We start from the raw sequence: 25,635 nt of genomic DNA on the forward strand, positions 1-25,635 counted from the left end.
CTTTTAGAGGAGTAGAAGGACCAGTTTTCCACTGACACACCTAGTGGGGCAGGTTTTACCAGTTATATATGTAAAATATAGTACAAACTGAAGGGGCACAGAGCAAAGGTGACAAGAATGGGATGAGTTTATTCTAGAATCATACTATTCAAAGTGTTCGTCCGTGGATCAGCAGCACCACCATCCAAGAGCTTGTTAGAAATGCAGAATCAGCACAAATGAACTATTGGGACTTCATCAAGGTAAAAAGGTTGTGCACAGCAAAGGAAACTGTCAACAAAACTAAGAGGCAACCTACAGAATGGGAAAAGATATTTGCAAATGTCCTATCGGATAAAGGGCTAGTATCCAAAATCCATAAAGAACTTACCAAACTCTACAACCAGAAAACAATCAGTCAAGAAATGGGCAGAGGACATGACCAGACATTTCTCTAAAAGAGACAAACAAATGGCCCACAGACACATGAAAAAAATCCTCAACATCTCTTGGCATCAGGGAAGTACAAATCAAATGAGATGCCATATCACACCAGTCAGAATGGCTGAAGTTAATAACTCAGGTTAGCAAGCTTGTGGAGAAAGGGAAACCCTCTTACACTGTTGGTAGGAATGCAAACTAGTGCACTCACTCTGGAAAACAGTATGGAGATTCCTTAAAAAGTTGAAAACAGATCTACTCTAGAACCAGCAATTGCACTACTAAGTATTTATCTAAAGGACACAAACATAGTGATTCAAAGGGGCACTCGCACCCCAATGTTTATAGCAGCAATGTCCACAATAGCCAAACTATGGAAAGATCCCAGATGTGTACTGACAAATGAATGTATAAAGAAATTACACACACACACACACACACACACAATGGAATACTACTCAGACATCAAAAGGAACAAAATCTTGTCATTTGCAACAACGTGGATGAAACTAGAGGGTATTGTGTTAAGCCAAATAAGTCAGTCAGAAAAAGACAATTATCATATGAATTCACTCATGTGGAATTTAAAAAAACAGAACAGACTAATATAGGGAAAGGGAAGGAAAACTAAAATAAGATGAAAACAGAGAGGGAGGCCATCATGAGAGACTCTTAACTGTAGGAAACAAACTGAGGAGGAGAGCTGGAGGAGAGGGAGTGGGAGGAGGGGGTAATTGGGTGATGGGCATTAAGGAGGGCAAGTGATGTAATGAGCACTGGGTATTATATGCAACTGATGGATCACTAAATTCTACCCTTGAAACTGGTAATACAGTAAATGTTGGCTAACTTGAACTTAAATAAAGAATTTTAAAAAGGTTTTGAGTAAAAGAGCATCTCTTGAGAAGTACAAAAGTTTGGAAAAATAGGGCAGACAAAACTCAAAGTCAAGAAGAGCTAAGGAAACATGATTAAATGGCATGTGGTATCCTGGGTGGGATCCTGGGACATAAAAAGGTCATTGGACAGAAAGTAAGAAATTTGAATAAAGTAGACTTTAGAGAAGGGAGGGAGGGAGGAAGGAAGGGAAGGAGGGAGGGAGGCAGGGAGGGAGGGAATGCAAAATTATAGACCCCACTCCAGACTTCCTAAATCAGAACCTGAGATTTAAATTTCCCCAGGTGATATGAATGCACATAAAAGTTTGAAAAGCACTAAGACTTCCTGAGGAAAAAGACTTGAGAGCCAGTGATGAATATGAGGGAACAGGTAAGGAGAAGCTTCAGGGATCCCAGGAGCAGAGGCAGCTGGGGAGAAAGAGGCTTGAGGGTTTCTCTTGCAGCACCCGGGACTGAACCAGCGAAAGAGCAGGCTGGATGGCTCTGGCAGGGAGCCTGGAACACAGGGATAAGGAGTAGCACAGGTGGGCCTGTGGGTCTTCAGAAATAAAGACTGCTACCGCCTCTTTGTTTTCTTGACTGTTTCCTTTGCTCTGCAGAAGGTTTTGATTTTGATGAAGTCCCAAAAGTTCATTTTCGCTTTTGTTTCCTTTGCCTTTGGAGACATATCTTGAAAGAAGTTGCTGTGGCTGATATCGAAGAGATTACTGCCTATGTTCTCCTCTAGGATTCTGATGGATTCCTGTCTCACGTTGTACGGTGTAAGAGAATGGTAGAGTTTCATTCTTCAACATATAGCTGTCCAGTTTTCCCAGCACCATTTATTGAAGAGACTGTCTTTTTTCCACTGTATATTTTTTTCCTGTTTTGTCGAAGATTATTTGACCATAGAGTTGAGGGTCCATATCTGGGCTCTCTACTCCATTCCACTGGTCTATGTATCTGTTTTTATGCCAGTACCATGCTGTCTTGGTGATCACAGCTTTGTAGTAAAGCTTGAAATCAGGTAACATGATGCCCCCCCATTTTATTTTTGTTTTTCAACATTTCCTTAGTGATTCGGGGTCTCTTCTGATTCCATACAAATTTTTGGATTATTTGCTCCAGCTCTTTGAAGAATACCGGTGGAATTTTGATCGGAATAGCATTAAAAGTATAGATTGCTCTAGGCAGTATAGACATTTTAACAATGTTTATTCTTCCGATCCAAGAGCATGGAATGGTCTTCCATCTTTTTGTGTCTTCTTCAATTTCTTTCATGAAATGGGAGAAGATATTTGCAAATGACAGTACAGACAAAAGGTTGATATCCAGGATCTATAAAGAACTTCTCAAACTCAACACACACAAAACAGACAATCATATCAAAAAATGGGCAGAATATATGGACAGACACTTCTCCAGTGAAGACATACAAATGGCTATCAGACACATGAAAAAATGTTCATCATCACTAGCCATCAGGGAGATTCAAATTAAAACCACATTGAGATATCACCTTACACCAGTTAGAATGGCCAAAATTAGCAAGACAGGAAACAACCTGTGTTGGAGGGGATGTGGAGAAAGGGGAACCCTCTTCCACTGTTGGTGGGAATGCAAGTTGGTGCATCCTCTTTGGAGAACAGTGTGGAGATTCCTCGAGAAATTAAAAATAGAACTTCCCTATGACCCTGCCATTGTACTACTGGGTATTTACCCCAAAGATACAGATGTCCTGAAAAGAAGGGCCATCTGTACCCCAATGTTTATAGCAGCAATGGCCACGGTCGCCAAACTGTGGAAAGAACCAAGATGCCCTTCAACGGACGAATGGATAAGGAAGATGTGGTCCATATACACTATGGAGTATTATGCCTCCATCAGAAAGATGAATACCCAACTTTTGTAGCAACATGGACGGGACTGGAAGAGATTATGCTGAGTGAAATAAGTCAAACAGAGAGTCAATTATCATATGGTTTCACTTATTTGTAGAGCATAACAAATAGCATGGAGGACATGGGGAGATAGAGAGGAGAAGGGAGTTGGGGGAAGTTGGAAGGGGAGGTGAACCACGAGACACTATGGACTCTGAAAAACAATCTGAGGGTTTTGAAGGGGCGGGGCGGGGGGGCGGGTGGTCGGGGTACCAGGTGGTGGGTATTATAGAGGGCACGGATTGCATGGAGCACTGGGTGTGGTACAAAAACAATGAATACTGTTATGCTGAAAATAAATTAAAAAAAAAAGACTGCTACCGCTGTCATTCGCCACCAGCTCCGCCATCCGCTCACTCGCCCTCATGAACCCCAATCCCATTCATTCCAGGACTTCTCCAGACTTTTAGTCTCAATAACCTGGCCGGTCGGACCCCGCCTAGCTCGGTTTGATTCGGCCAGGATCGGTTACTAAGGCCTAGAGCTTCCCGGTTGCGGGGAGGAGGGGTGGCGACGCGGGGGAGGGGGGAGTGATGTCAAGTCCAGAAGGCGGGCCAACCAGCCCTCTCCATCCTCCGGATTGGCTGACAGGAATTTGATTAGATTCGCAGCCTGGCGGGCTACTGCGTTAGCTGTCATTGTCCCCAGATGCCCCTCGGCCGTCCTCTCTGCCTGGGGCAAGACTCTGAGGACTGTACTTAGGAAGCACTTAGCTTCGGAAGGAGAGGTGATTCGAATGGTCCATCTATTGCCACCAGGCTAGGAGTTTTGACTGCCCAGGTATTTTTTGACTCGATCCGGTTCCCGTAGTTGGGGCGGCTACCCGAGCCGCAGGGATTTGTGGAATTTATAGTTCTGGATTCGGTCTGGATTAGTTCGTGGGTGGGCGGAGAAGGCTCGAGCCCGACAGAGATTTTTGGAGGAAAAAAAAAAAAAAGACTGAGGACTGGGGACCTGGGTCCCAGAAGGACGGGAGAGGAAGAAGAGGGAATCTAAATAAGAATACGGCTATTAGCATTGTTTTGGTTTTCTTTTCAGGTGCTGATCTGAAACTGATCTTCCCTTTCGGCCAAACCTGTTCACCCCGGGTGGAAAGGACCAGGCAGCCAAATGGAGACGCCACCAGTCAATCCAATGGGAGAGAAGGACACCTCGCGACCCCAACAACAATGGGAAAAGAAACCCCAGGAAAACCTTGATTCAACTACTCAGATTAGCCAGCAGCCCCAAGACCCTCCTACTGAAATCCTTGAGCTGAGAGTGAGCCAAAATCCAGCCAGCCAAATTCTAAAGAAACCTCAAGGGACTGAAAAACTGGCAGCTGGACTTCAAGGAGACTCTGCTAAATCTTATGGATCAACCAGTGAGATACCAGAGCCCCTTCAAGCTCCCGATCTCTGGTACTGCCCCGATGGGAGTTTTGTTAAGAAGATCTTAATCCGTGGCCATGGCTTGGACAAACCCAAGCTAGGCTCCTGCTGCCGGGTACTGGCTTTTGGGTTTCCTTTTGGGTCAGGCCTGCCAGAGGGCTGGACAGAAATAACTGTGGGATTGGGCCCGTGGAGGGAGGGGACTTGGGGGGAACTCATAGAGAAATGCTTGGAGTCCATGTGTCAAGGTGAGGAGGCAGAGCTTCAGCTCTCTGAGCACTCTGAATCTCCTTTCAGGCTCACACTGGCCTCCTTCACTCAGGGCAGGGACTCCTGGGAGCTGGATGCCAGTGAGAAGGAAGCCCTGGCCAGGGAAGAACGTGCAAGGGGCACAGAATTATTTCGAGCTGGGAACCCTGAAGGGGCTGCCAGATGCTATGGACGGGCTCTTCGGCTGCTGCTGACTTTACCTCCACCTGGCCCTCCAGAACGAACTGTTCTTCATGCCAACCTGGCCGCCTGTCAGTTGTTGCTAGGGCAGCCCCAGCTGGCAGCCCAGAGCTGTGACCGAGCACTGGAGCGGGAGCCTTACCATTTAAAGGCCTTGTACCGAAGAGGGGTTGCCCAGGCTGCCCTTGGGAACCTTGAAAAAGCAACTGCTGACCTCAGGAAGGTGCTGGAGGTAGACCCAAAAAACCGGGCAGCCCAGGAAGAGCTGGGAAAGGTGATCATTCAGGGGAAAAAACAAGATGCAGGTCTGGCTCAGGGTCTGCGCAAGATGTTTGGCTGATTAAAAGTTAAATTTTAAAAGAGACAGGAACCTGTGAATTGTGGTTTATGCTGTGAGATTTTGAGGAGACCCAGATGGAGGGTTTCAGCCCATGTCCCATTCCCAGCTCTTGCCTTCCTAGGGAGGTAGCAGTGGTTTCAGTGCACCTCTTTCACTTCTTCACCAATAAAAAAAAAACCATATGATCACGTGTGCTACTTTGGGGCGGGGGAGGGCGCTTATCCATATCCGAAGGTAATGCAAGATCCATAAACGACTAAAGTTAGGACTGACTAGGGAGATGGCGGGCCTTTAAATCCCGGGAACTACACCTCCCAGGCTTTTTCACTGGCTCCCGTTCGGCGCATGCGCAAACTCTAAGGCCCGGTTGAGTGTGACAGCTCCCCTCCTGCCGCGCTCCCATTGGCCGGGCCTGTCCAGCCTCCTCATGTACTCAGCACGCAGGTCTCTTACTGGTCGGTAGAGCTTCCGGGACGACCCCCCCTTTTTTTTAAAGAGTCAACCCATTAGTTGGTGATGGGGAGAGGCGGGCCTTGGGAACGGTCTCATGGTTGGGGGGCGGGCGCGAAAGATGGCGGAACTGATGCTCCTCAGCGAGATTGCGGACCCAACACGTTTTTTCACGGACAACTTGCTGAGCCCGGAGGACTGGGGTCTGCGTAGTGAGGCCTCGGGGAGGGAGGAGGGCTGTGGCATGCTGTGCTCCTGAGGCACGCAGGGAGGAAGCGGAGGTCCACGGAAGAAGGCTGGGCAAATACTGAATCCATTACCCGAAGGAGGGCGGAGCAGAGGGCCGCGTTGTGCTTTCGGGGGATGCGGGAGTTGGGAAAGACCTCTACTCCCCGCGGAAACGTCGAGTTGTTCCGGGGTGGGGGAAGGAGGGGCTGAAGTTCTCCGGCTGTATCACGTTTCAAGTGGGCGGGCTGTAGGTCTGGCTGAGCCGAGCCAATGAGGGATGGGCCCAGGGCTGTGTGTGGATCTGTAGGCTGGGCCGACAGACGACCCCCTTGACGCTTTGCGTTGCAGACAGCACCTTGTACACTGGCCTGGATGATGTGGCCGAGGAGCAGACGCAGCTCTTCCGCTGCCCAGAGCAGGATGTCCCGGTATTGCTACCCCAGTCTTGTCTTAGACCTTTGGCGGGTGGTAGTTGTCCTGGAGCCAGGACTCAGCCCCAGACCAGAGATTATGGAGCTGTTAAATTCTTCACATTCTTGCTGTCTAATGCCCTCCTTTATTCAGTTTGGCAGCAGCTCCCTGGATGTGGGGATGGATGTCAGTCCCCCTGAGCCACCTTGGGACCCCCTGCCTATCTTCCCAGGTAAGATGTCCTTTCTGAGGGGCGCCTGGGTGGCTCAATTGGTTGAATGTCTACCTTTGGCTCAGGTCATGATCGTTAGGGTCCTGGGATCCAGCCTGCATCGGGCACCCTGCTCAGCGGGGAGTCCACTTCTTCCTCTGCCCCACCCCCATTCTCTCTCTCTCTCAAATAAACAATTGGAATCTATATCTGTATCTGTATCTATATCTATCTCCTTTGTGATTCCCTCATCCTTCCAAAACCCTCTTTCCACTGTTCCACAGGAACTACAGAACTCCCTGTATCCTTTTATCTTCTCTTCATAAGTGCCTGTGCACTCGTCTCTCCTTCAGTCCTTTATGTGTTCTTTCCCCTTTGCCCCAGATGAGGGGATCCTGGACACTTTTTGGACATTAGACACTTTTTGGACTACTCAGGCTCTGCTTCCTGATGATTCCCTAACCCTTTTCTTCCAGATCTTCAGGTGAAGTCTGAGCCATCTTCCCCCTGCTCCTCTTCCTCCCTCAGTTCTGAATCATCCCATCTTTCCACAGAGCCCTCCAGCCAGGTGAGAGCCATCTCCTTCCTTCTACTGTTTGTGACAGGGACTGTGTTCCATTCCCTTCACACATAGATGCTGAGAAATTTTGTGTGCTATAGGTCATGGAGTAGTTGTGGTGCCTTTGAGTTTCTTTAGTATCCTCCTTTTATGTGTGTCTCTGCTATGGTTGTCTAAAAAAAAACAAGGAGTCTTTTAATATACAGAGATAGGTGGCAGCCGTGGTAGGGCTGGGAAGAAGAAAGCTGTTGACTGCTGAGAATTCTAGAATTGCTCTTGCCCAAGTTGTCCATCTAAGGCAATATTTATAATCATGGGACTTCATCAACCCTCCCAGGAATAAAGTAGGAAGAGAAAATGAGGGGCCTGAGACAGCTTTGGGAGATACTTAGTACCATTCAAACCAGAATGTCAAATAATTAGTAAGCTCTAAAGCTTTTGTTCTTGCTCTTGCTCTAACACCTTCCCTTGTTTTTTTTCTTTTCTGTGCCGCCGCTCCCGTTCCCCCCCCATTCACCTCCCACTCTCACCTAGGCCTCTGGTGTAGCGGAGGTGCTGGTTGTGAAGACAGAGTCCTTGGCGCCCCCACTCTGCCTCCTAGGAGATGATCCAACATCCCCGTTTGAAACCGTCCAGATCAATGTGGGTCCCACCTCTGATGACCCCTCAGGTAATAAGAGTCTGCCACCACCCCCAGGCTTTACTAAGGCAGAGTATATGTGTGTTTAGATGGGGGAAGGAATGCAGACAACAAGACAGGGAAGAAAAGGTAGGGAGGGGAAATGGCAGATGACCAGGAAAGAGGCCAGGAAGGGGAGGGAGAATTTTAGGAAACCACAGGAAAGGCAACCCTGAAGAGATGGGGATGTTTTTTCTTTCTTTTTCTCATCCCTAGTATCTTGTTGTATGGCTTAACTTCCTATTGCCTTGCATTTAAAAACAACAACAACAACTAAACTAATGGAGTTTAGGGCATATTTATTATTTTTCCCCCAATGTTTTATTAGAAAATTTTTCAAACATATAGAAGAACTGAAATACCATATACCCAACTCCTAGATTCTATAATTAATATTCTTTGTGCTATTTTTGAGTGTTGCCAAGTTTATTTCCTCTTACATGTTTATACAGTAAGCCTTTACTGAGCACCTACTCCATACCATGTATACTAGACGGTGCCAGGGATGCAAAGATGAAAAGGTTGTGAGTGCCACTATGACCCAAGAATCCTGGAGTGTGATGGGAGGAGAAAGATGTGCACCATTTACTGAAGGTGTGGGAATTCCAGGATAGACATCACAGGATGCCACAAAAGCTCAGAAGAGGGGCAGCTCACCGGATGGGGGCTGGATCAGGGATGTGCTCCTGGAAGAAAGGTTTCCTGAGCCAAGTTTTGAAGGACTTAAAGAGATTAGCCAGAAGATGAATGGATGAATGGGGAGGTGGGCGTGTGTGTCTAGGGAACTTACATCTCTTCAGACTGGATGTGAGGAGGGAGTGGGAAATGGCAAGAAGTTGTAGAGGCTACAGGGCCTGGGGGCACCCTGCTAAGGGACTCTTAGCTTTTATTCTGTGGGCATGTGGGAACCTCTGAAGAGTCAATCTGGAGAGCAATGTGATTAGGATGACTCTGGTGGCAGAGTAGAGAGAGTGGATTGCGGAGAGGCAGGACCTGATGCAGTTTTTTGAGGCTATTTGGATGTCAAAAGGAGGCAGAAAGAATGAGGTAGAATGGATGAATTGCAGTGACTTCCTGCATAGTATTTGTGGGGCAGAAATGCGAACTTAGCTGTTGTCAGCACAGGGTCTCGTGATGGTTTCTGGAGCCCAGGAAGGAGAAGGCAGGGTCCTGGATAAAGAGATGGGAAGGGAGCCAGCAGATCAGCAGCCCATGGTTCTTCCTCCTTAGGGATTGCATGCCTAGGGCCAGCTTTATTTTCTGGTACAAGGAGAAATCCTTAATCTTAATCCTCTTCTCCTTCAGCGTTTATCTGATATCCAAAATTTTGTCTCATCCTGACCCCCCACAGATGTCCAGACCAAGGTAGAACCTGTCTCTCCATCTTCCTCCATCAACTCTGAGGCTTCCCTGCTCTCAGCAGAGTCCCCCAACCAGGTGAGCATCAGCTTTTCTTTCTCCTTCCACACACTTCAGTGAGTTCCTTCCGACTCTCAGAAGTATGAAAGCATTCTCTTTTTCAGCTCCTTCTCCTTGACACTCTTCCTGACTCACATATCTTCTGGAATGCCCAACACAGGCTTTTATAGGAGAGGAGGTACTGGAAGTGAAGACAGAGTCACCGTCCCCTCAAGGCTGTCTCCTGCAGGATGTCCTGGGCCCCCCATTTGGAGGTGTCCAGATCAGCATGGGCCCACCCTCTGATGGCTCCTTAGGTAATGGGGCCTCCTGACACCTTGGGATCCCTGGCAAGAAGCTTCACGTCCTGACATTCCTTCCTTCCTTCCCCTTCCTTCAGGCAAAGCCCTGCCCACCCGGAAGCCACCCCTGCAGCCCAAACCTGTGGTGATAACCACCGTCCCGATGCCACCCAGAGCTGTGCCTCCCAGCACCACCATCCTTTTGCAGCCCCTTGTCCAGCCGCCGCCAGGTACTAAAGAAGGCAAGGAGGTGCTGGGCTGAATTTCTTGGGGAGCTTGCAGCCACTGAGGCTCCCAACCCATGAGAGCTCAGGTGCCGGTGTGAGCACAAGAACTCCACTTTGCTCTACAGCTCTCACCTCTTGTTCACTTGCCCCAGTCTCCCCAGTTGTCCTCATCCAAGGTGCTCTTCGGGTCCAGCCTGAGGGGCCGGCACCCCCTGCTCCAAGGCCTGAGAGGAAGAGCATTGTTCCAGCTCCTATGCCTGGGAACTCCTGCCCACCAGAAGTGGATGTAAGTACTGGGGAGGAGACGGGTAAGGCTAGCTAATGGGAAGGGAGGAGGGAAGTCTATTGGGGGCGAGAAAATTGTGGAATGAGGAGGGAACAGAAAGAGTGAGGAAGCAAACTCATAAAATGATCCTGAAGGTCAAGTGGATCCCAGTTCATACATGAGTGTCAGCATCAACTCTATGTAGTCTTAGGATCCTTAGTTTTGCTGTCACTGTAGATGGAGAAATGGGAATGGTGTCCGTAAAATCTAAGGCAGGGGAGTCATACTGTGTTATGATTGTGGCAGTAGTTGGTAGAGGGAGGCTGTTTCCTAGGGAAAAACCAGGTAAAGTGTTCTTTAATTCTATTAAAGCTAAGCTGTGGGCCTTTAAAAAGGAGAACTAGGAGAAAGGAGGATCCTCCCCATCCAAGGAAAGGAACTGAATTTCCACCAGGAACCAGGATGGAGGAAGTTCTTCCTGTAGTCTGACTTCTCTCAGCTCTTGAGGACCAGGAGCATGGAGTGGTTGAGAAAAAGGCTCTTTCTGGAAATGTTTTAGCAGAGAGGAACAACCCCTCTCTGGCTGTGTAGGTAGAGGACCGGAAGGCAGGAGAGTGGCCAGCGTCAACAGTGGGGTCGGGATGCATAGTTCCCCTCTCCTGCCCATCTGGCCCTCTCGGTACCCTAGGCAAAGCTGCTGAAGCGGCAGCAGCGAATGATCAAGAACCGGGAGTCCGCCTGCCAGTCCAGGAGGAAGAAGAAAGAGTATCTGCAGGGGTTGGAGGCTCGGCTGCAGGCCGTGCTGGCTGACAACCAGCAGCTCCGCCGGGAGAACGCTGCCCTCCGGCGGCGGCTGGAGGCCCTGTTGGCTGAGGTGAGCTGCTCTGTCCCGGGAGGCCAGTGGGAATACCCGCTCCTCTGGGAAGACTTACCCTCTCTCTCGGCCCTTTCTCTGCACCTTAGAACAGCGAGCTCAAGTTGGGGTCTGGAAACAGAAAGGTGGTCTGCATCATGGTCTTCCTTCTCTTCATTGCCTTCAACTTTGGACCTGTCAGGTGAGACCTTCCTTGCCCCCAAGAAGCTTCAGGATGGAGCCCACCCTCCCCGCTGCCTTCCTGGTACAGTGCCTTTCATCGCACTTATGCACAGACGACACTGGTGTCCTCAGCACCAACGGTGCGTCCGGCCAGTCCCTTCTCTCTCCCATCATTTCTCTCAAATCGTGTGTCCTCACCTGGAGCCAATGGTGCTGATAAGATTCACAAAAATAGTCCCTTTGAAGTGCTTACCAAGTTCCTCGGGCTTCCTGGCTTTCTGAGGTACTGATGGTTCACCTTCCCATCTCACACATGAGGGGATTCACTCTTATAGAATAGACTGGAGCCCAAACGGACTGTCTGCAGAGCCCAGGATCTTAAGCAGCCCCTCCATCCAGCCGGAACTCCTCAGACCCTGTCTGTCCTTCCTTATCCCCAGCATCAGTGAGCCTCCTACGGCTCCTATCTCTCCTCGGATGAGCAGAGAGGAGCCTCAGCCCCGGAGACACTTGCTGGAGTTCTCAATGCAAGAGCCAGTTCAGGGAGTTGAACCCCTCCAGGGTTCTTCCCTGGGCCCTGAGGAGACCCAGCCTAGCGCTCCAGGCCGGCCAAGTTTCAGGTGAGGAGAGGGCCCTGTCTTTGGGCAGTGCTGAGGGTATCTTTTCCCCAAAAGTCACTTTCTTTTTGAGGGGAGCCAGAGTTCTCTTACCATCATGGCCGATTCTGCTGGTGGAAGGGTACAGCCTCCAGTCATCGCCCCCTTCCTCCCTCACTCCAGAAACCTGACAGCCTTCCCCGGGGGTGCCAAGGAACTGCTGCTGAGAGACCTGGACCAGCTCTTCCTCTCCTCTGATTGCCGGCATTTCAACCGAACCGAGTCCCTGAGGTGCGGGGGATTCCTGGCAGGGGCCCCTCTGCGGGCGGCCTGACCGGTTTGAGTGCTGAAGCACCAGCCCTCTCTGCCCTCCCTTCCCTCTGCTGTGTGCAGGCAGGGACAGTGGGAGCCTTGTCCCTCCTCTGCTTCCGTAGGCTTGCTGATGAGCTGAGCGGCTGGGTCCAGCGCCACCAGAGAGGCCGGCGGAAGATTCCCCAGAGAGCCCAAGAGAGACAGGTAGGAAGGGCTAGGGCTGGCTCAAGGAAGGCCCGCTGGAAGACTAAATGTCCTAGGGATTTTTGTGGAGGCTTAAGGGATCATCTGGGTAAGTTGAGGGGTGGGTGCGAGGTGGCATCAGCTTCCAGGGGCCGTCTCTCTTTCCCTTTTGCCTTCACCCTCTTCACATTCTTAGATACTTCTCCTTCCAGAAGTCTCAGCTGCGGAAGTCACCTCCAGTTAAGGCAGTCCCCACCCAACCTCCTGGGCCCCCAGAGAGGTGAGTTGATGGGGGTGCTTGTCTGTCACTAAGGGAGGTTTCACTCGAGAGATCTAAACTCCCAGAATCTGTCCTGTGTGCATCATCATTGCCACCAGTGGCGTTATGCCTTCCTCATCCCCTGGGGTCTCCTATCTTTTTCTCTCCTCCTCTCCCGCCTTCCCCAGTGGGACCTGGGCATTAGGCTGGGCTCCTCCCAAATGCTTGTTCCCCACCTGGCTAGGGATTCTGCGGGCCAGCTGCAGCTGTATCGCCACCCAGACCGTTCACAGCCAGAGTTCCTGGACGCCATTGACCGACGAGAAGACACATTTTATGTTGTGTCCTTCCGAAGGGTGAGTGACTCCTTGCCCCCTCCCTGTCTCCCTGGGTTCTCTAGCAGTCTGTCTTCAGGCAGAGGCTCTAGAGTAGGCCTGGGGAGCCTGTCCATGTCTCTTCCTCCAGCCTCCCAGCCTGACCCCTTTGTTTTCCAGGACCACTTGCTGCTCCCTGCCATCAGCCACAACAAGACCTCTCGGCCCAAGATGTCCCTGGTGATGCCTGCCATGGCTCCCAATGGTAATTCTCTCCGTGCTGGGTCTGGAGAGGGGCCCTGAAACTGAAGAAGGGAAGGTTCTCATAGACCCAACAATGAGGAGTTTAGGGGGAAATGGAGGGAGTGGGCTGTTCCAAAAAGAGAATAGACTCCTGGATGAGAAGAAGCAGGAAATGGATGGAGAGAAAAACAGAGCTCGGGAGACATGGGAGGAAGACAAGGGTGCAGGCTGTCCCCTGGAGGGCCCGCGAGTAGGTGTGGGCAGAGGGGATAGGCTGGGAACTGCCAGATTCTCACCTCCTGTTTTCTCTTGATGTCCTCTCCCCTGTGACCTCCGTCATATGTGTTCTCTGTCACTCCTCAATGTCATTTTCTTTTCCTGCCCCTCTCCTCTCCCTGTGCCAACTCTATCCCTACCTCTCATTGACCTCCTGCTGCGGATCTGCCTCCTCACCATTGCCCCTCCCTCCCTGTCCCCCTCTACTTTTCTCCTCTGTTTGCCCTCCCTCCTTCTCACAGAGACCCTGTCAGGCCGGGGGGCCCCAGGGGACTATGAGGAGATGATGCAGATCGAGTGTGAGGTCATGGACACGAGGGTGATTCACATCAAGACCTCCACAGTGCCCCCCTCGCTCCGAAAACAACCAGCTTCCACCCCAGGCAATTCCACAGGTGGCCCCTTGCCAGCTTCTGCAGCCGGCCAGGCCCATCAGGCCTCCCACCAGCCTCTCTACCTCAGTCACCCCTGACCCTCTGCAACTCACACTGACTTAGAGCTGGGGGGTGGTGGGAGGTGGGGGCAACCAAGTGGGGTTTTCCAAGTTCTCTGATCCCTGGGCTTGGGGCAATTGGTAAAGGAAAGACAGGGTGTGGGGTTAAGCACTTATTTGGAGACGAGTGGGTTCACCTCTCTTCTTACCCCCTTTTAGGAATATAGGGCTCCTCTCATTTCTCTGAACCCCTAAGTCCTGCTTCTCTGTTTGAGGGTATTGAGTAAGATGAAGTTTGGGGGTGGGTGGCCGCCTACACACTCTTTATTCTTTTGTTTCTCTATTTTGGGGAGGGTGGTAGAGGTGGGAATTAAGTCCCCAGGAGGGACGAGGGACATTTTTACATTTTGGAGCTAGTCACTGGGAGTAAAGGAGGGGTGGTGGTGGGAGATCAGGTTTATGTATATGTACTATCTTCTTTTTTATTATTAAATAAACAACTTGGAGGGAGTTGAAGGATTGGTGGCTGCCTTTTTGGCTCATGACAGAGAATTTGGGGAAACTGGCTTCCGTAGGGCCAGTGTATCAGAGAACCAAGCACTGAAGACATAGCTGGCTCTGGGGTGGGGGCGGGGATGGGATCCCAGACCTCATGTCATCCCCTTGTCCCCGCCCCTACAACTCTGGGGTATGTCTGTGTCTAATGGGGGGATGAGGGTGGGATGTCTCATGGCGTGACAGCCCCGAGGATACAGATCCCTGGAATGTGTCTGAGTAAACAGGAAGGACAGAGGGCCCTACGCCCTTTGGGGTGAGCAGCCTCCCTGGGTCCCCTGCATTCTAGCAGGTTCTCTCTCCCTCCCCTTGATTTCCAGGACAAGCTGCTTGAACAAACAGCAGAGCTGCGGCCAGAGGGCTATAAGCCAGAAAGGAGGGGCCACAGTGGAGAAGGGGGTGATGTTTGGAGGGAAGCGGGCATGTTGAAGAGCATCTTCTCGGCCCTAAATTGGAGGACACTGAGACTTGAGAGTCCTGTTGAAAGAATAGGATGAGAACGGATCCGGCAGGAAAGGCTGTGTTTCTGATTAGGAGGAAGGGGGACAGGACAGAGGGTGAGGGGCCAAACCTTACTCCACTTTGGGGGGATCCCGTCAGCAGCTCCTGTCCAGCAGTGCCTCAGGCCTGGCTCTGCAGGAGTGTCCTGGGTCAGCTAGAGGGTGTGGGTTGGGCCTGGGCTCAGTGCCCAGATGACTGGACAGGGGCCGCCTGGGCCACAAGCCCAGGCCTGAAGGAGGAGGGGAGAACCTCACGTGTCCAGCCAAGCTCCCCCACTCCCCATTACTGTGTTTGGGGTGAAAACAGACTGAGTAACTATGGCAACCTGGAACTAGGGCTCCCAGGAACTAGGCCTCTCCTCCCTCCGGAGTGCGGCTCTGGCTTCTGGGCCTTCCTGTCTCCATGTCCCTTGAGCCTCATGGAAGCAGTGAGCGCAAGGCCAAGGACTGGGGAGGCAAATCACCTGAGCTGGATTCCCTGCTTTACCTTTCATTAGTAGATGTCCTTGATGTGTAACTCAAACACCCTGGGTCTGAGATTCCTCACCAGTAGCATCAAATACTCCTGCATTCTTCTCGGGGTGGGTATGGGGGTGAAAGAGGTCCACAGTGCCTGGTTCATGAAAGGCACACCTGTCCCTTGTCCCTTCCACCTGTCTACATTGCCCTTTTCTCCTCTTCTCCACTCTTACCCAGCTGGCTGCATCACTGCCCCACCTTGCTTTCACTCCCCCTGTCTCGATGGCAGTGCAGGGAAGTGCCTGAGGGCTGTCTCTGGCTGGGGGCCCTGCGGTGGGGCCTGCTGTATGCCCCCCCCAGTGACAAGGGACCACTGGCACTGATGTGAACTGGCAGTCGACTGTTGGCTGAGTTAGTGGAATGGGGGAAGGCGTGGGAGGGGCATGGAGCCAGGGGGTGCGAGGTGGGAGGGTGAAGGCAGGTCAGCGTCTGGCGGCTGCATTCAGCCCATGCAGATCCCAGGCCACAGCCCTATCCAAGGCCACCAGCCCCCATCAGTTTGTGGCCATGGTCACTCCTGCACCTCCTGTCCTAGGCCCACTCTGTCTTTCTGTTGAGCTGCTTTCCTGCCTCAGGATCTGGTCTTTTGTTCCTCTTACCACTCCTAACCCATAGACCTGTCACCTCTCCCACTTGGCTCTAGATTCCTCTCCCACTTCTCTTTGCCCTCCTTCTGGCCAGGAGTCCTCACCTTGTCTTTTAGACTCTTGTCTGTTCCTCCCTCCTTTTGTGTTTTGCCCTTCCTCCCCACTGCTTCACTCTCTTTTCCATTTATTTTTTCTTGTTCTTCTCATCTCCTGCTGTTGACCCTGTGCTCAACTCCTCCCACTTAATGCCACCCCCTCCCCAGTTCCCTTTGCACTCCTTTGTCCACATTCCTGGTCCAGGACTTCCTCTCTTCTCCCCCGCTTCGGCCCTCTCCCTCTCCCTCCTTCTTCCCCACTCCAATCGCCTGTCCTCTTCCCAGCTGTGGGGGCCAGGACTGAAGAGCCTAATGTTTGCCTCATCGTTCTGCTATGGCTTCTGGATACAGCACATCTGGATTCCGGAGCCCAGATGTGTGGTTGCCACAGCGACCTCCGTCCCTCTGGTAAATATAGGCGCCCACCCGCCCCAGAGCAGAGAACAAAACAATTGTGTGACTTTCTTTTGTCACGAGATAGCAATGTCCTCCCTCCTCCCTTCTCCCCACACCCGTGTCTCCAGGCAAAGGAAGTCTGAAGGGTCCAAACCCTTCCTTATGTGGCTCTGTTGCCCCCTTTCCAGTCCTAGCCTCTTGGTTCTCTCCCATCTCTCATCTCAGGCTGTCTTTTCTCTCCGAGTCCCCCCGCCCCACCATCTCCTTGGTAGTGGAATGTTGAGTCCCCCAGCTTAGACTTGGTGATTTCTTCTTACTTAATCTGCATAATAACTGGATACAGAAACATGTTTTAAAGAGCCAGATCTTCTACCCTTCCTTCTCAAACAAGTTCTCCGAGGATCCCCTTCATTCGTTTCTGCCCTAAGTCTTCCATCTTTCCAAGGCTGTTCCTGGGGGAGGAGAGAGTATAGGCTTTGGAATCAGAAAGCCTGGGTTGAGGCCCACCTTCTCACCACCACTAGCAAAGTCCCTTGGACAGGTCACCTGATGTCTGTGATCCCCCATTTTCTCAGCCACAAAGTGGGATTAATCACATGCCTGCTCTCTGTTGGAAAGTGTTTTGTCAACGGAAGCCCAGTACAACTGTTTTCTCTCTTCCCCCGCTCTGGGACTGCTCCCTTGGATCACAGCCCCGGCCTCTCCTTGTTCCTTCTCTTTTCCTTCAGGTCCTTGCCCTTAATTGCCCTCATTCTTCTTTCTGTTCCTTCCCTTCTCCTTGTCTTTCCCTTTCCTTCCCATCTATAACTTTTATCCTGGATCCTCCTGAGGTGAGGAAAGGAACAAGGAGGTTCATTCAAGATGGAAGCCCAGAGCTGAAGACAGCTGGACTGAGGATTCTGAGACCAGCCAGAGCACGTGGACAGCTGTCAGCAACCCCGACCTATCTACCCATCACCTGAAACACCTCAGTGAAGGCCACCGGCTCTGCCCACTAGGCCTCCCGCCTCCACACCTGGGGCTCCTTCCAGACTCCCTTTCTGCATCCTTCTCACCCAGTCCTCTCACAGTTGGATAGTGATAAGCACTTATTAGACACCTGTGCTAGGTCTGGTGATTTCCTGACAAGATGCAAACATATGTAAGATGGGAGCTTCTCCAAGAGCCTAAATCAAGGGGCTGAGTCAAATTTTAGACAATGATGACCTCGGAACCTCAAATTATGTCTGTTAAGCTTCCAGTGGCTTTCTCAAGTGCCTTGTAACCTTGTAAATGTTTGCAATCCCACTCTCTTCTCTGAGAGTCTGTTATCCCTTCTGTCCCTTGCCGTGGACTTCCAAAACACCCCATGGCCATCCTTAGAGCTCTCACATCTCCAGGGTCCCCTGGCCACTCTGTGGGCCAAGTGTATTTATGGCGGCCATACTTAGTAAATAATAAAACCAAGATTAAGGCATAGGGCAAACAACAGATATGACTGTGGGACAGAATTACTGAAATCTAGGGATTTAAGATGAAATACATCCTATGTGCAGTCTGCTCTCCCTAAGAGATGCTGTTTCAGACCCTCCGTCACCCTTTCATGTGCTTTCCCCTCCCCACCCCCACTCCCACCCCCGCCCCCCAGGATCAGAGGGAAGTTGTTACCTACTCCAGGCCCTGGGGGCTTTGGGCCAAGGCAGAGGAAGGAAGCTGAGCCCAGTTCCGTCCAAGATGCTGACTTCATCCTCCCCATCAAAGCCAGGAAAAAAACAGCCACACGCACACCCAGACACACGGGGACACCCACGCGAGAGTCTATGCAAGCCTTTGCCCTCAGCCTCAGGTTGCTAACTGGGCGCATGGCTGCCACACGCTGTGCCAGTGTGCCCTGACCCCGGAACAACATGGCCCTGCAAGCAGGGGGATCCAGTCTGGGGCACAGACACCTGTATCCACTCCCGTGGCAGACTCAGACACAGTTTCCTTTACATCCCTTTCCCCATCACCTATGACGGGGCCAAGCCCTTTCCCGATGGTAAGGTTTGTAGCAGGGTAGCAAGGACTCTCCTCATGATACCTAGGGTGGGGATGCCTCAACCTGGGTATTTCCCTTCTGTGGCAAAAGTCTCTTCAGCCCCTGGTCAGGGTAGTGAGCAACCGAGGGAAATGGGGCCATAGAAACAGCCAGCGTCCTTACATGTTGGTGTGCCTGCTGCCCTGTCCTCTGGTGTCAGTCTTCTTGTCTCTGCCTGAGGTCCAAGTGCTTTCTTCCTCCAGCCCCTAAATCTCCTTCCCCCTGCTGCTCCCCTGCAGGTCCCAGACATTAACCCTGTTCCTCTGACTTCACCCTGCCATTCATATCCCCACCCCCATATCTGCCTCTCACCTCTAGCGCTCTCCATCCCTAAGCCTCTCTCCTAAACCTCCTTCCTAACTTTCCGGCTTCCCTTCCCTGTCTCCCCTGAACCCCAACTTCCTTCCCAAGTCTTGTATATCCTGGTGTTCAGCAAAGCCCTCGTCTAGCCAGTACCCAAGCCTCATCTGCCATTTCTCTGGAATTTGCTGAGGTGCGACAATGAAAAGGGGGCAGTGATCCCAAGCTGAGAACCGGCAGTGGACTGAGCAGAACAGATGCGGAAAGGCAGTGCCTCTCAATGGGGACAGGGCAAGTAGAAATAGAAGAGAGAAGACTCAGGTGGGAACAATGGGACCAGGCAGGGATAGGTGGGGACAAGGAGTTCCAGAGAAGGCCAACTGCTGGGGAGGGATTTGGGCTTGGGAAGGAGGTTTCTTTCCCCCACCCCATCCCCCACTCTCTGCTCCGCATTGCTAGGAGAGAATGGCAGGAAGAGAAAGAGCGGGTGCTGGGCAACAGGCAGGTAGGGCAAGATCCAAGCTGGAGTAAAGTAGTGGGAGAGGAGGTGCCAGGGAAGGAGGAGGGAGAGGGGTTGGCCATGGGCAAGGGTGTTGTTCTGGAGGAGAAACTTGGTGAGAGAGCAGGAGCATCAGGTAGGGAAACGGTGAGGGGAAAGGAGAAATGGCATAAGGATGGGGGATGTCAAGTTGGGCAAACATTGGGACGGGAGGAAGAGTACAAATGGGACAGGGAAAGGATGTGGGAGGTAGGACCAGGGATTGGGGGGCAAGACGAAGGTATTGTGGGACTCAGTGATCCCAGACAGGGAGGGGAGGAGGGGTGGCATGCGATGACGTTGGGAGGGCCTGGCAGGGACTAGAGGGGTGGGAGGACCTGCCCTATCTCCGCTCCCCTCCCTGACCTCATGCTGGTCCTCCCCTTCTCCTCCCCCTGCTCACTGCAGGCTCCCTCCTTCTTGCTGTCGCTGCTGAGATCGACAGTTGGGTCGCAGCTCAGTGAGCCCCTGCTGCAGGAAACAAGCAAGGGGACCTCCAGGGAGCTCAGGCTGCCGAGGCACGGTAGCCCTGCCCTATCTTGAGGACTCCCTTCCCAAGGTCAGGAACAGGGCAGGTGCAGAGGCACTGCAGTCGCCTGTTGCCCAGGTAAGGAACATAGCTCTGGGAAGAACAAGGGAAGAGCTGGGAGCAACGGGGTCTCTATCCTATCCCTACCCTAGAGGTGTAGCCGGAGAGCTCGCAGGAGAGCCTCACAGAGCAGACTTTCTGTTAGGACAGAGGAAATGGGACCTCGAAATAGGGACTAGACTCCCTGCGGAGGGTGTGTCTGGAGAGATGGGTCAGCGTGTGGTGTGGGGGGGGGAAACGGGTGTGGGCACGTGGAGTGGGGGCTGTGGGTGCCAGGGTTTGGACAGGATCAGTGGGTGGCAGCAGGGTGGAGGTGGTTATCAGGAGGTAGGACTCAGCCGTGGTCAGACTTGGTGGGGGGGGCGGGCTAGAGGCTGAGCTAGGGGACAGCTGAAGCTCAGGAGGAAAGTGCTGGTGGAACCCCAAGTGCTCTGGTTGGAGCGGCTGAGCTAGAGCTCCAGGAAGGTGCCAGAGGGAGCCTCTCAGCATGTGGGTTGCAGGGTCTGGGAGGGAGGTCTGGGGGTCTTAAGCCTTTAGGAAATGTTGAAATGGAGCAGAGTCAGGATTCCCAGGTCTGGGAAGGGCACAGAGCCTGCGGGGAAGATCCTAAAACTTGTTCTTGGCTGAGAGCTCTGCACCCATGACTCACGGTTCAGTGGGGTTGGGCTGACTGAGAGATGCCTCCAGGGGCACAGGGGCTCCGTCTTCCTTCCGTCCCGGTTCCAGGCTCTCCCTGCTTCTGTCCGTCTAACCCCCCCACCTCCCCACGCCCCACTACACGTGACACGCCCTGGGTGGGGTGGGCGGGCCCCTTATCTCGCCTGGAAAGAATTTAATGGCTTGGAAACAACTGGAAATGGAACTGAGAGGAACTACTGGGAAGCAAGTCGGAAACACCACAGCTGCCGGCTGTCCGCTGTCCGCTTCCAGACCCCGCCCCCCACATCCCTGGCTCCCTCCTCCCCCCTCCTCTCTCTCTCTCCCTGCCTCCAATCCCTTGGGGACCTGGCACCTCAGTTCCTCAAACTCCTTTCCCTTTGAGTCCTGGTCACCCAGTGCAGCACCAGAACCTGCCTTGCTGTCCCTCATTGCCCCCTTAACTCTTCCACTGGGGGCCCAGAAATCCTTTCTCTTACTTTTTCTATTCCTCTGGCCCATTAGTTCCCCAGAATAAGGGACATCTGGATCCCCCAAATCTCTCATTCTTGGCACCTTCTTACCTCCTGGTTCCAGCCCAATATGTGGAACCCTCCCTCATCTCCCTCCTTCCTCTCATGGTCCTGGAATCCTTCTACTTTCACCCCTCATGTGGCAGGAGGGGCAGAGGGAGGCAGAGGGGTGGGGCCCAAATCCCCCATCTCTGGAACATCCCTCATGGAAGCCAGCCCTTCTCCACACCTCTTGGGACCAACAGTCCCTGATGAGCGAAGTGTCAAAGTTGGCCACCACATGAATACCAGGCAAGCTGAGTCACAGCTGGGATGATGCCCCCACCTCTGCCAGCCCTCCAAGTGTGGGGACAATGCCAAGGGTGTGCGGCCTTATCCCCCCTCCCCACCACAGAAAGGAGCCCCAGACAGCCATAAGGGGGTGATAAGGGGGAGATACAAGAGCTATCCAAGTTCTTTCCTTTCCTAGTGCTGAGAGAAAAGGGGAATTCTTCCAAGAGTTGGAAGTGCGAAGCTGGAGGGGTGGCTGTGACAGAGCAGGAGAGAGGATGGGGAGGGAGACGCTGGGTCATGAACTATGGAGGCTACTCCTCTCCTCTCAGAATTGCCTCACTACTTTCCCAGTCCTCTCCTTCCTGTTACAAAGACTCTCTTCCCCTCTGCCCCAGCCTCGGGTAAGATGCAGGATCCAATGGCTGGGGTGGGTTCCAGACAACTCGCAAAGACCCCCGGGGCTGTGGGGCACCAGGAATCTCCTGCTTCCCCCTGGGGAAGGGCTTCCTCTTTGGTTCTCCTCACTCCATCTATGTTCTCTGACTCACACACTGCCCTCTGAGAACCATGAGAAATTGACTTTCTTAGGCATCACCCAATGAATGCGTGTGGAGGAAACACGAAGAAGAGATTGTGTGTGTGTGTCCATGCATGTGCACCTCCGCACACACGTGTGCCTGCAAAATGCAGGCTAATTTGGATGGATGTGTGTATCTGTGTACCAGTGTGTTCATATTTGTATTTGTGGATGAGCACACACTTGGGTGTACTTGTATATGTCCATGTATTTGTGTGTGCACACACCCCTTGGTTTGCATGGCCTTAGACAAAGTGTGAAAGTTTTTGAGGGTACCTCAGAACTCACCTTGTACCCAAGGCTACACTCCAAGCTCACAGGCTGAGGGGCCCAGGGATGGAGCACTGCCTGCCTGCTAGACCTTTCTCCCTGGGCTTCTCCGGCCTCTTAATGCAGAAATGCTCTTTCCCTGGCATCCAGCTTTCCTTCCGTCTCTTCTGGGCTGGTAGCTATGTGAAGGATGGCTGGTCGCCCTGAAACTCTTTTTTCCCAGACTCGGAAGAGAAGTTTCAGAGTAGCAAGCCAGGAAGTGTGTGTGTGTGTGTGTGTGTGTGTGTGTGTGTTAGGCATCCTCCCTTCCCTCCTCACCAGTCAGTGTTTTCACACTTGCCCTGCCTTCCTCTCTCTGCCTCTCTGGTCCCAAAGAACTGGGCAACCACCCACACCTCTGTTTAGCCCTTCACCCCAACTGAACCCTCCACATTCCACTGCTCACCACAGCCCCCTGTCCTGGCTCACCCTGAACACGTTTCTAACCCTGGTCTCCCTGTGCTCTCCAATCCTTGCCCCAAGGGGTCCCACGAACAAACACAGCTGGGCACCAGTCCCCAGATCAAGAAATAGGATATTCTTAGCACCTCAGAATTGCCCTGCCCTGCCCTGCCCCTGCTGTCACTACTTCTCCAGGAGCACCACACTTCTGACTTGTGACAGTACAGATTAGCGTAGTTTCTCCTCAAATTTCATATACATAGAATTTTTTTAAAAGATTTTGTTTATTTCAGGGAGGGAGAGAAAGAGAGCAAGCATGAGTGGGAGAGGGGGAGAGGAAGAAGCACACTCCCCTGCTGAGTAGGGAACCAGACACGGGGCTCAATCCCAGGGCCCCAGGATTATGACTGGAGCCGAAAGCAGACACTGAACCGACTGAGCCACCCTGGTGCCCCCGTGTACATAGAATTTTACAGCATGTTCTCCTTTGTGTCTGGCCTCTTCTGCTCAACCCCTTATTGGTGAGATCCATCCCTGTAATTACAAAGTTGTGGTTTGTTCCCATTGCCTTATTTTATTTTGCTGTATGAATAAGCCACACTTCATTTCATCTATTCCACTGATGTGAGATATTTGGGTGGTTCCCAGACTGGGGCTATTAAGAGTAGTACTGCTATGGTGGGTATATTGCTGAGGGTGGGATGGGTGGATCCGAGTGTTAGCATATAGCTCTGGTAAATTTGGGGGGATCATGCTCAACACTTTTCCAAAGTGCTTGTTCTATCTGGCCCTGCCAGAATCCACACCTGGCCTTCTCTCTAGCCTGGCTTCTGCCTGAGCCGCTGTTTCTGTCCAACTTCCTGTCCCAGACACTGTCCGTGGTCCTAGCCCTGACCTTGGTCCCGTTATTTCCAGCCCTGATGCTATTCCTCAGCTTAAATTAAACTTTTCATTCACTCATATGGTCAGTATTTATCAAGCACCTAATACATGCTAGATGCAAGGATATGACAGCCAATAAAAAAATCGAGTGCTATGCTTGCCCTCATGGACCTTACAGTCAAGTGCATAAGATTGAGTATGGACAAGAAAGCATTAAAATAATCCCACCAATAAATATATAAGTATAAATTGTTATACATGCTACAAGTGGGAGTTATGTGACTCTTTTAAAAATCAGTCCTGTTACAGGACTCTTTGATATAACATGTTGGGGGACCTGGGCAGGAAAGGTTCCCTGAAGAAGCAATGTGAGGCTGAGATAGAAGAGGAGGTCATGAGGAAAGGGAAGAGCACTTCACACAGAGGGAGCACCATATACAAAAGCCTAGGATTGGGAAGGGCATGAGAGATGTAAGGTCCATGGGACTGGAGTGGAGAGAGGGAAGGAAGTATTGTGGGAGATGGGGTGGGAGAGGTCAGCAGGGGCCAGATGATGTAGGACTGTTTGTCAGTGTTTGAAGGGGATTTAGAAGGGAGACACTGGAGAGTTTTTAGGGGGAGTGGGACATCCTAGTTGCCTTTATGAGAATGTCAGGGGCAAGAGTAGAAGCAGAGGGACAAGCTAGGAGGCAAATGCAGTTGTGAAGCAAAAGCTAGGTGATGGCTTGAATTCTAACTCAAAGAGAGAAAGAGAAATAGGGAAATTAAAGAGATGTTTATGAGAAAGTAAGGGAAATATCACAAAATATGGTGGCATTGATGGGGGTTAGGTTCCTAGGTTGTAATGCTGGATGAATGGTGGGGCCGTGAGCTGCAGTGGAGAACACAGTGGAGGAGGGAAGGGATACAGGAAGGGTGGCCATGAGTTCATTTTCAGGTATGCTGAATTTGAGGTGCCCAAGAAGAGTTGCCAAGTAGGTAGTTGTATACATCACTTGGAGTTAAGAGGAGATGACCAGGCTAGTTTATAAATTGGGATATAGTTTGGAAATTAAAATCCTGGATCTGGGTGAAAGCACCTAGGTGAGTGACTAGAAAAGTAGGTCTCGACTTTAGCTGCACATAACAATCACCTGGGGTGTTTTTAAAAAATACTGGGTAAAATTCAGTGCTTCCATTACTCTAGGCACATTTCAGGTGTTTGAGATCCACATAGCCCTCCTCCTGGCTACTACACTGACAGCCGAATAGAAAAGGCTGTGAAATGGAAGATGTAGTCAGCAGTATCCAGCGACTTTTGAGACATGTTAAGGAAGATGAAGACAAATGTCTCTCAGATTTTGTGACACTGAAATCTTTGGGCAAGCTTAGGGAGAGCTGTCTGATAGGTTGAAAGGAGTTGGGGAAGCCATATGAGAGAGCACTGAGGTAAGCATGGGATGGGATATGGGGAATTGAAACAGTGAGTACAGATAAATCTTTGACAACTGAAGCCATGAAGTAGAGGAAGGAAATATGTGCTGGCTGGAGGGAGTATGAGATTGGGGAAGATTTTGGTTGTTGCTGTTCAGAGAGAAAGCAAGAGAGAGAGCATGAGCACGTGTGTATGCATGAGGGAGGGGGAAAGGGCAGAGGGAGAGAGAGAATCTCCAGCAGACCCAAAGCAGGCCTCGATCTCACAACTCTGAGATCATGATCTGAACTGAAATCAGGAGCTGGATGCCTAACTGACTGAGCCACCAGGTGCCCTGTTGTTGTTGTTTTTTAAGATAATACTTTCATATTATGAAATACACAAATCTAAAGTGTATAGCTCAATTAATCTTTGAATATGTATACATCTGTTTAACCACCACCCAGATCAAAGTGCAAAATATTTCTAGTGATCCTGTCTTCTTTTTTTTTAAATTTTTAAATTTTTTAAAAATATTTTTATTTATTTATGTATTTGACAGACAGATCACAAGTAGGCAGAGAGGCAGACAGAGAGAGAGAGGAGGAAGCAGGCTCCTAGAGAGAGCCCGATGTGGGACTCGATCCCAGGACCCTGAGATCATGACCTGAGCTGAATGAAGGCAGAGGCTTTAACCTGCTGAGCCACCCAGGCG

The 25,635-nt window shown here is 51.4% G+C and overlaps 3 protein-coding genes across 6 annotated transcripts in view; all 3 read left to right on the top strand.

Moving 5' to 3' along the window:
• Window positions 1-3,832: 3,832 nt before the first annotated feature.
• On the top strand, window positions 3,833-5,580 carry FKBPL (FKBP prolyl isomerase like). The gene is made up of 2 exons (XM_045065134.1): window positions 3,833-4,018; window positions 4,277-5,580. Exon 2 carries the CDS (start codon window positions 4,349-4,351, stop codon window positions 5,396-5,398), a length of 1,050 nt encoding a protein of 349 aa, XP_044921069.1. The 5' UTR covers window positions 3,833-4,018; window positions 4,277-4,348; the 3' UTR covers window positions 5,399-5,580.
• A 230-nt stretch (window positions 5,581-5,810) lies between these two features.
• ATF6B (activating transcription factor 6 beta) lies at window positions 5,811-14,296 on the top strand. Of its 4 annotated transcripts, none has more exons than XM_013050198.2 (18): window positions 5,811-5,853; window positions 6,425-6,504; window positions 6,641-6,719; window positions 7,175-7,266; window positions 7,792-7,927; window positions 9,288-9,373; window positions 9,516-9,651; window positions 9,735-9,866; window positions 9,989-10,149; window positions 10,817-11,002; window positions 11,092-11,183; window positions 11,605-11,784; window positions 11,944-12,051; window positions 12,195-12,276; window positions 12,468-12,535; window positions 12,759-12,870; window positions 13,009-13,093; window positions 13,590-14,296. In XM_013050198.2, exons 1-18 carry the CDS (start codon window positions 5,826-5,828, stop codon window positions 13,817-13,819), a joined length of 2,073 nt encoding a protein of 690 aa, XP_012905652.1. In that variant the 5' UTR covers window positions 5,811-5,825; the 3' UTR covers window positions 13,820-14,296. The 4 variants fall into 4 exon arrangements, with proteins under 4 accessions (XP_012905652.1, XP_012905651.1, XP_004780962.1 ...); XM_013050197.2 differs by lacking the exon at window positions 5,811-5,853 and adding an exon at window positions 5,899-6,051; XM_004780905.3 differs by lacking the exon at window positions 5,811-5,853 and adding an exon at window positions 5,899-6,051 and having other exon boundaries at window positions 10,016-10,149.
• Window positions 14,297-19,354: 5,058 nt separating this feature from the next.
• Window positions 19,355-25,635, top strand: part of TNXB (tenascin XB) — a 56,266-nt gene continuing 49,985 nt past the window's right edge. The window contains 2 exon segments of the mRNA XM_045065128.1: window positions 19,355-19,423; window positions 19,735-19,933. The gene's annotated coding sequence lies outside the window, so the exon portion shown is untranslated.

This window comes from Mustela putorius, unplaced genomic scaffold (genome assembly GCF_011764305.1).
Source record: "Mustela putorius furo isolate JIRA1106 unplaced genomic scaffold, ASM1176430v1.1 tig00003856_pilon_pilon_pilon, whole genome shotgun sequence".
Classification (NCBI taxonomy): Eukaryota; Metazoa; Chordata; class Mammalia; order Carnivora; family Mustelidae; genus Mustela; species Mustela putorius.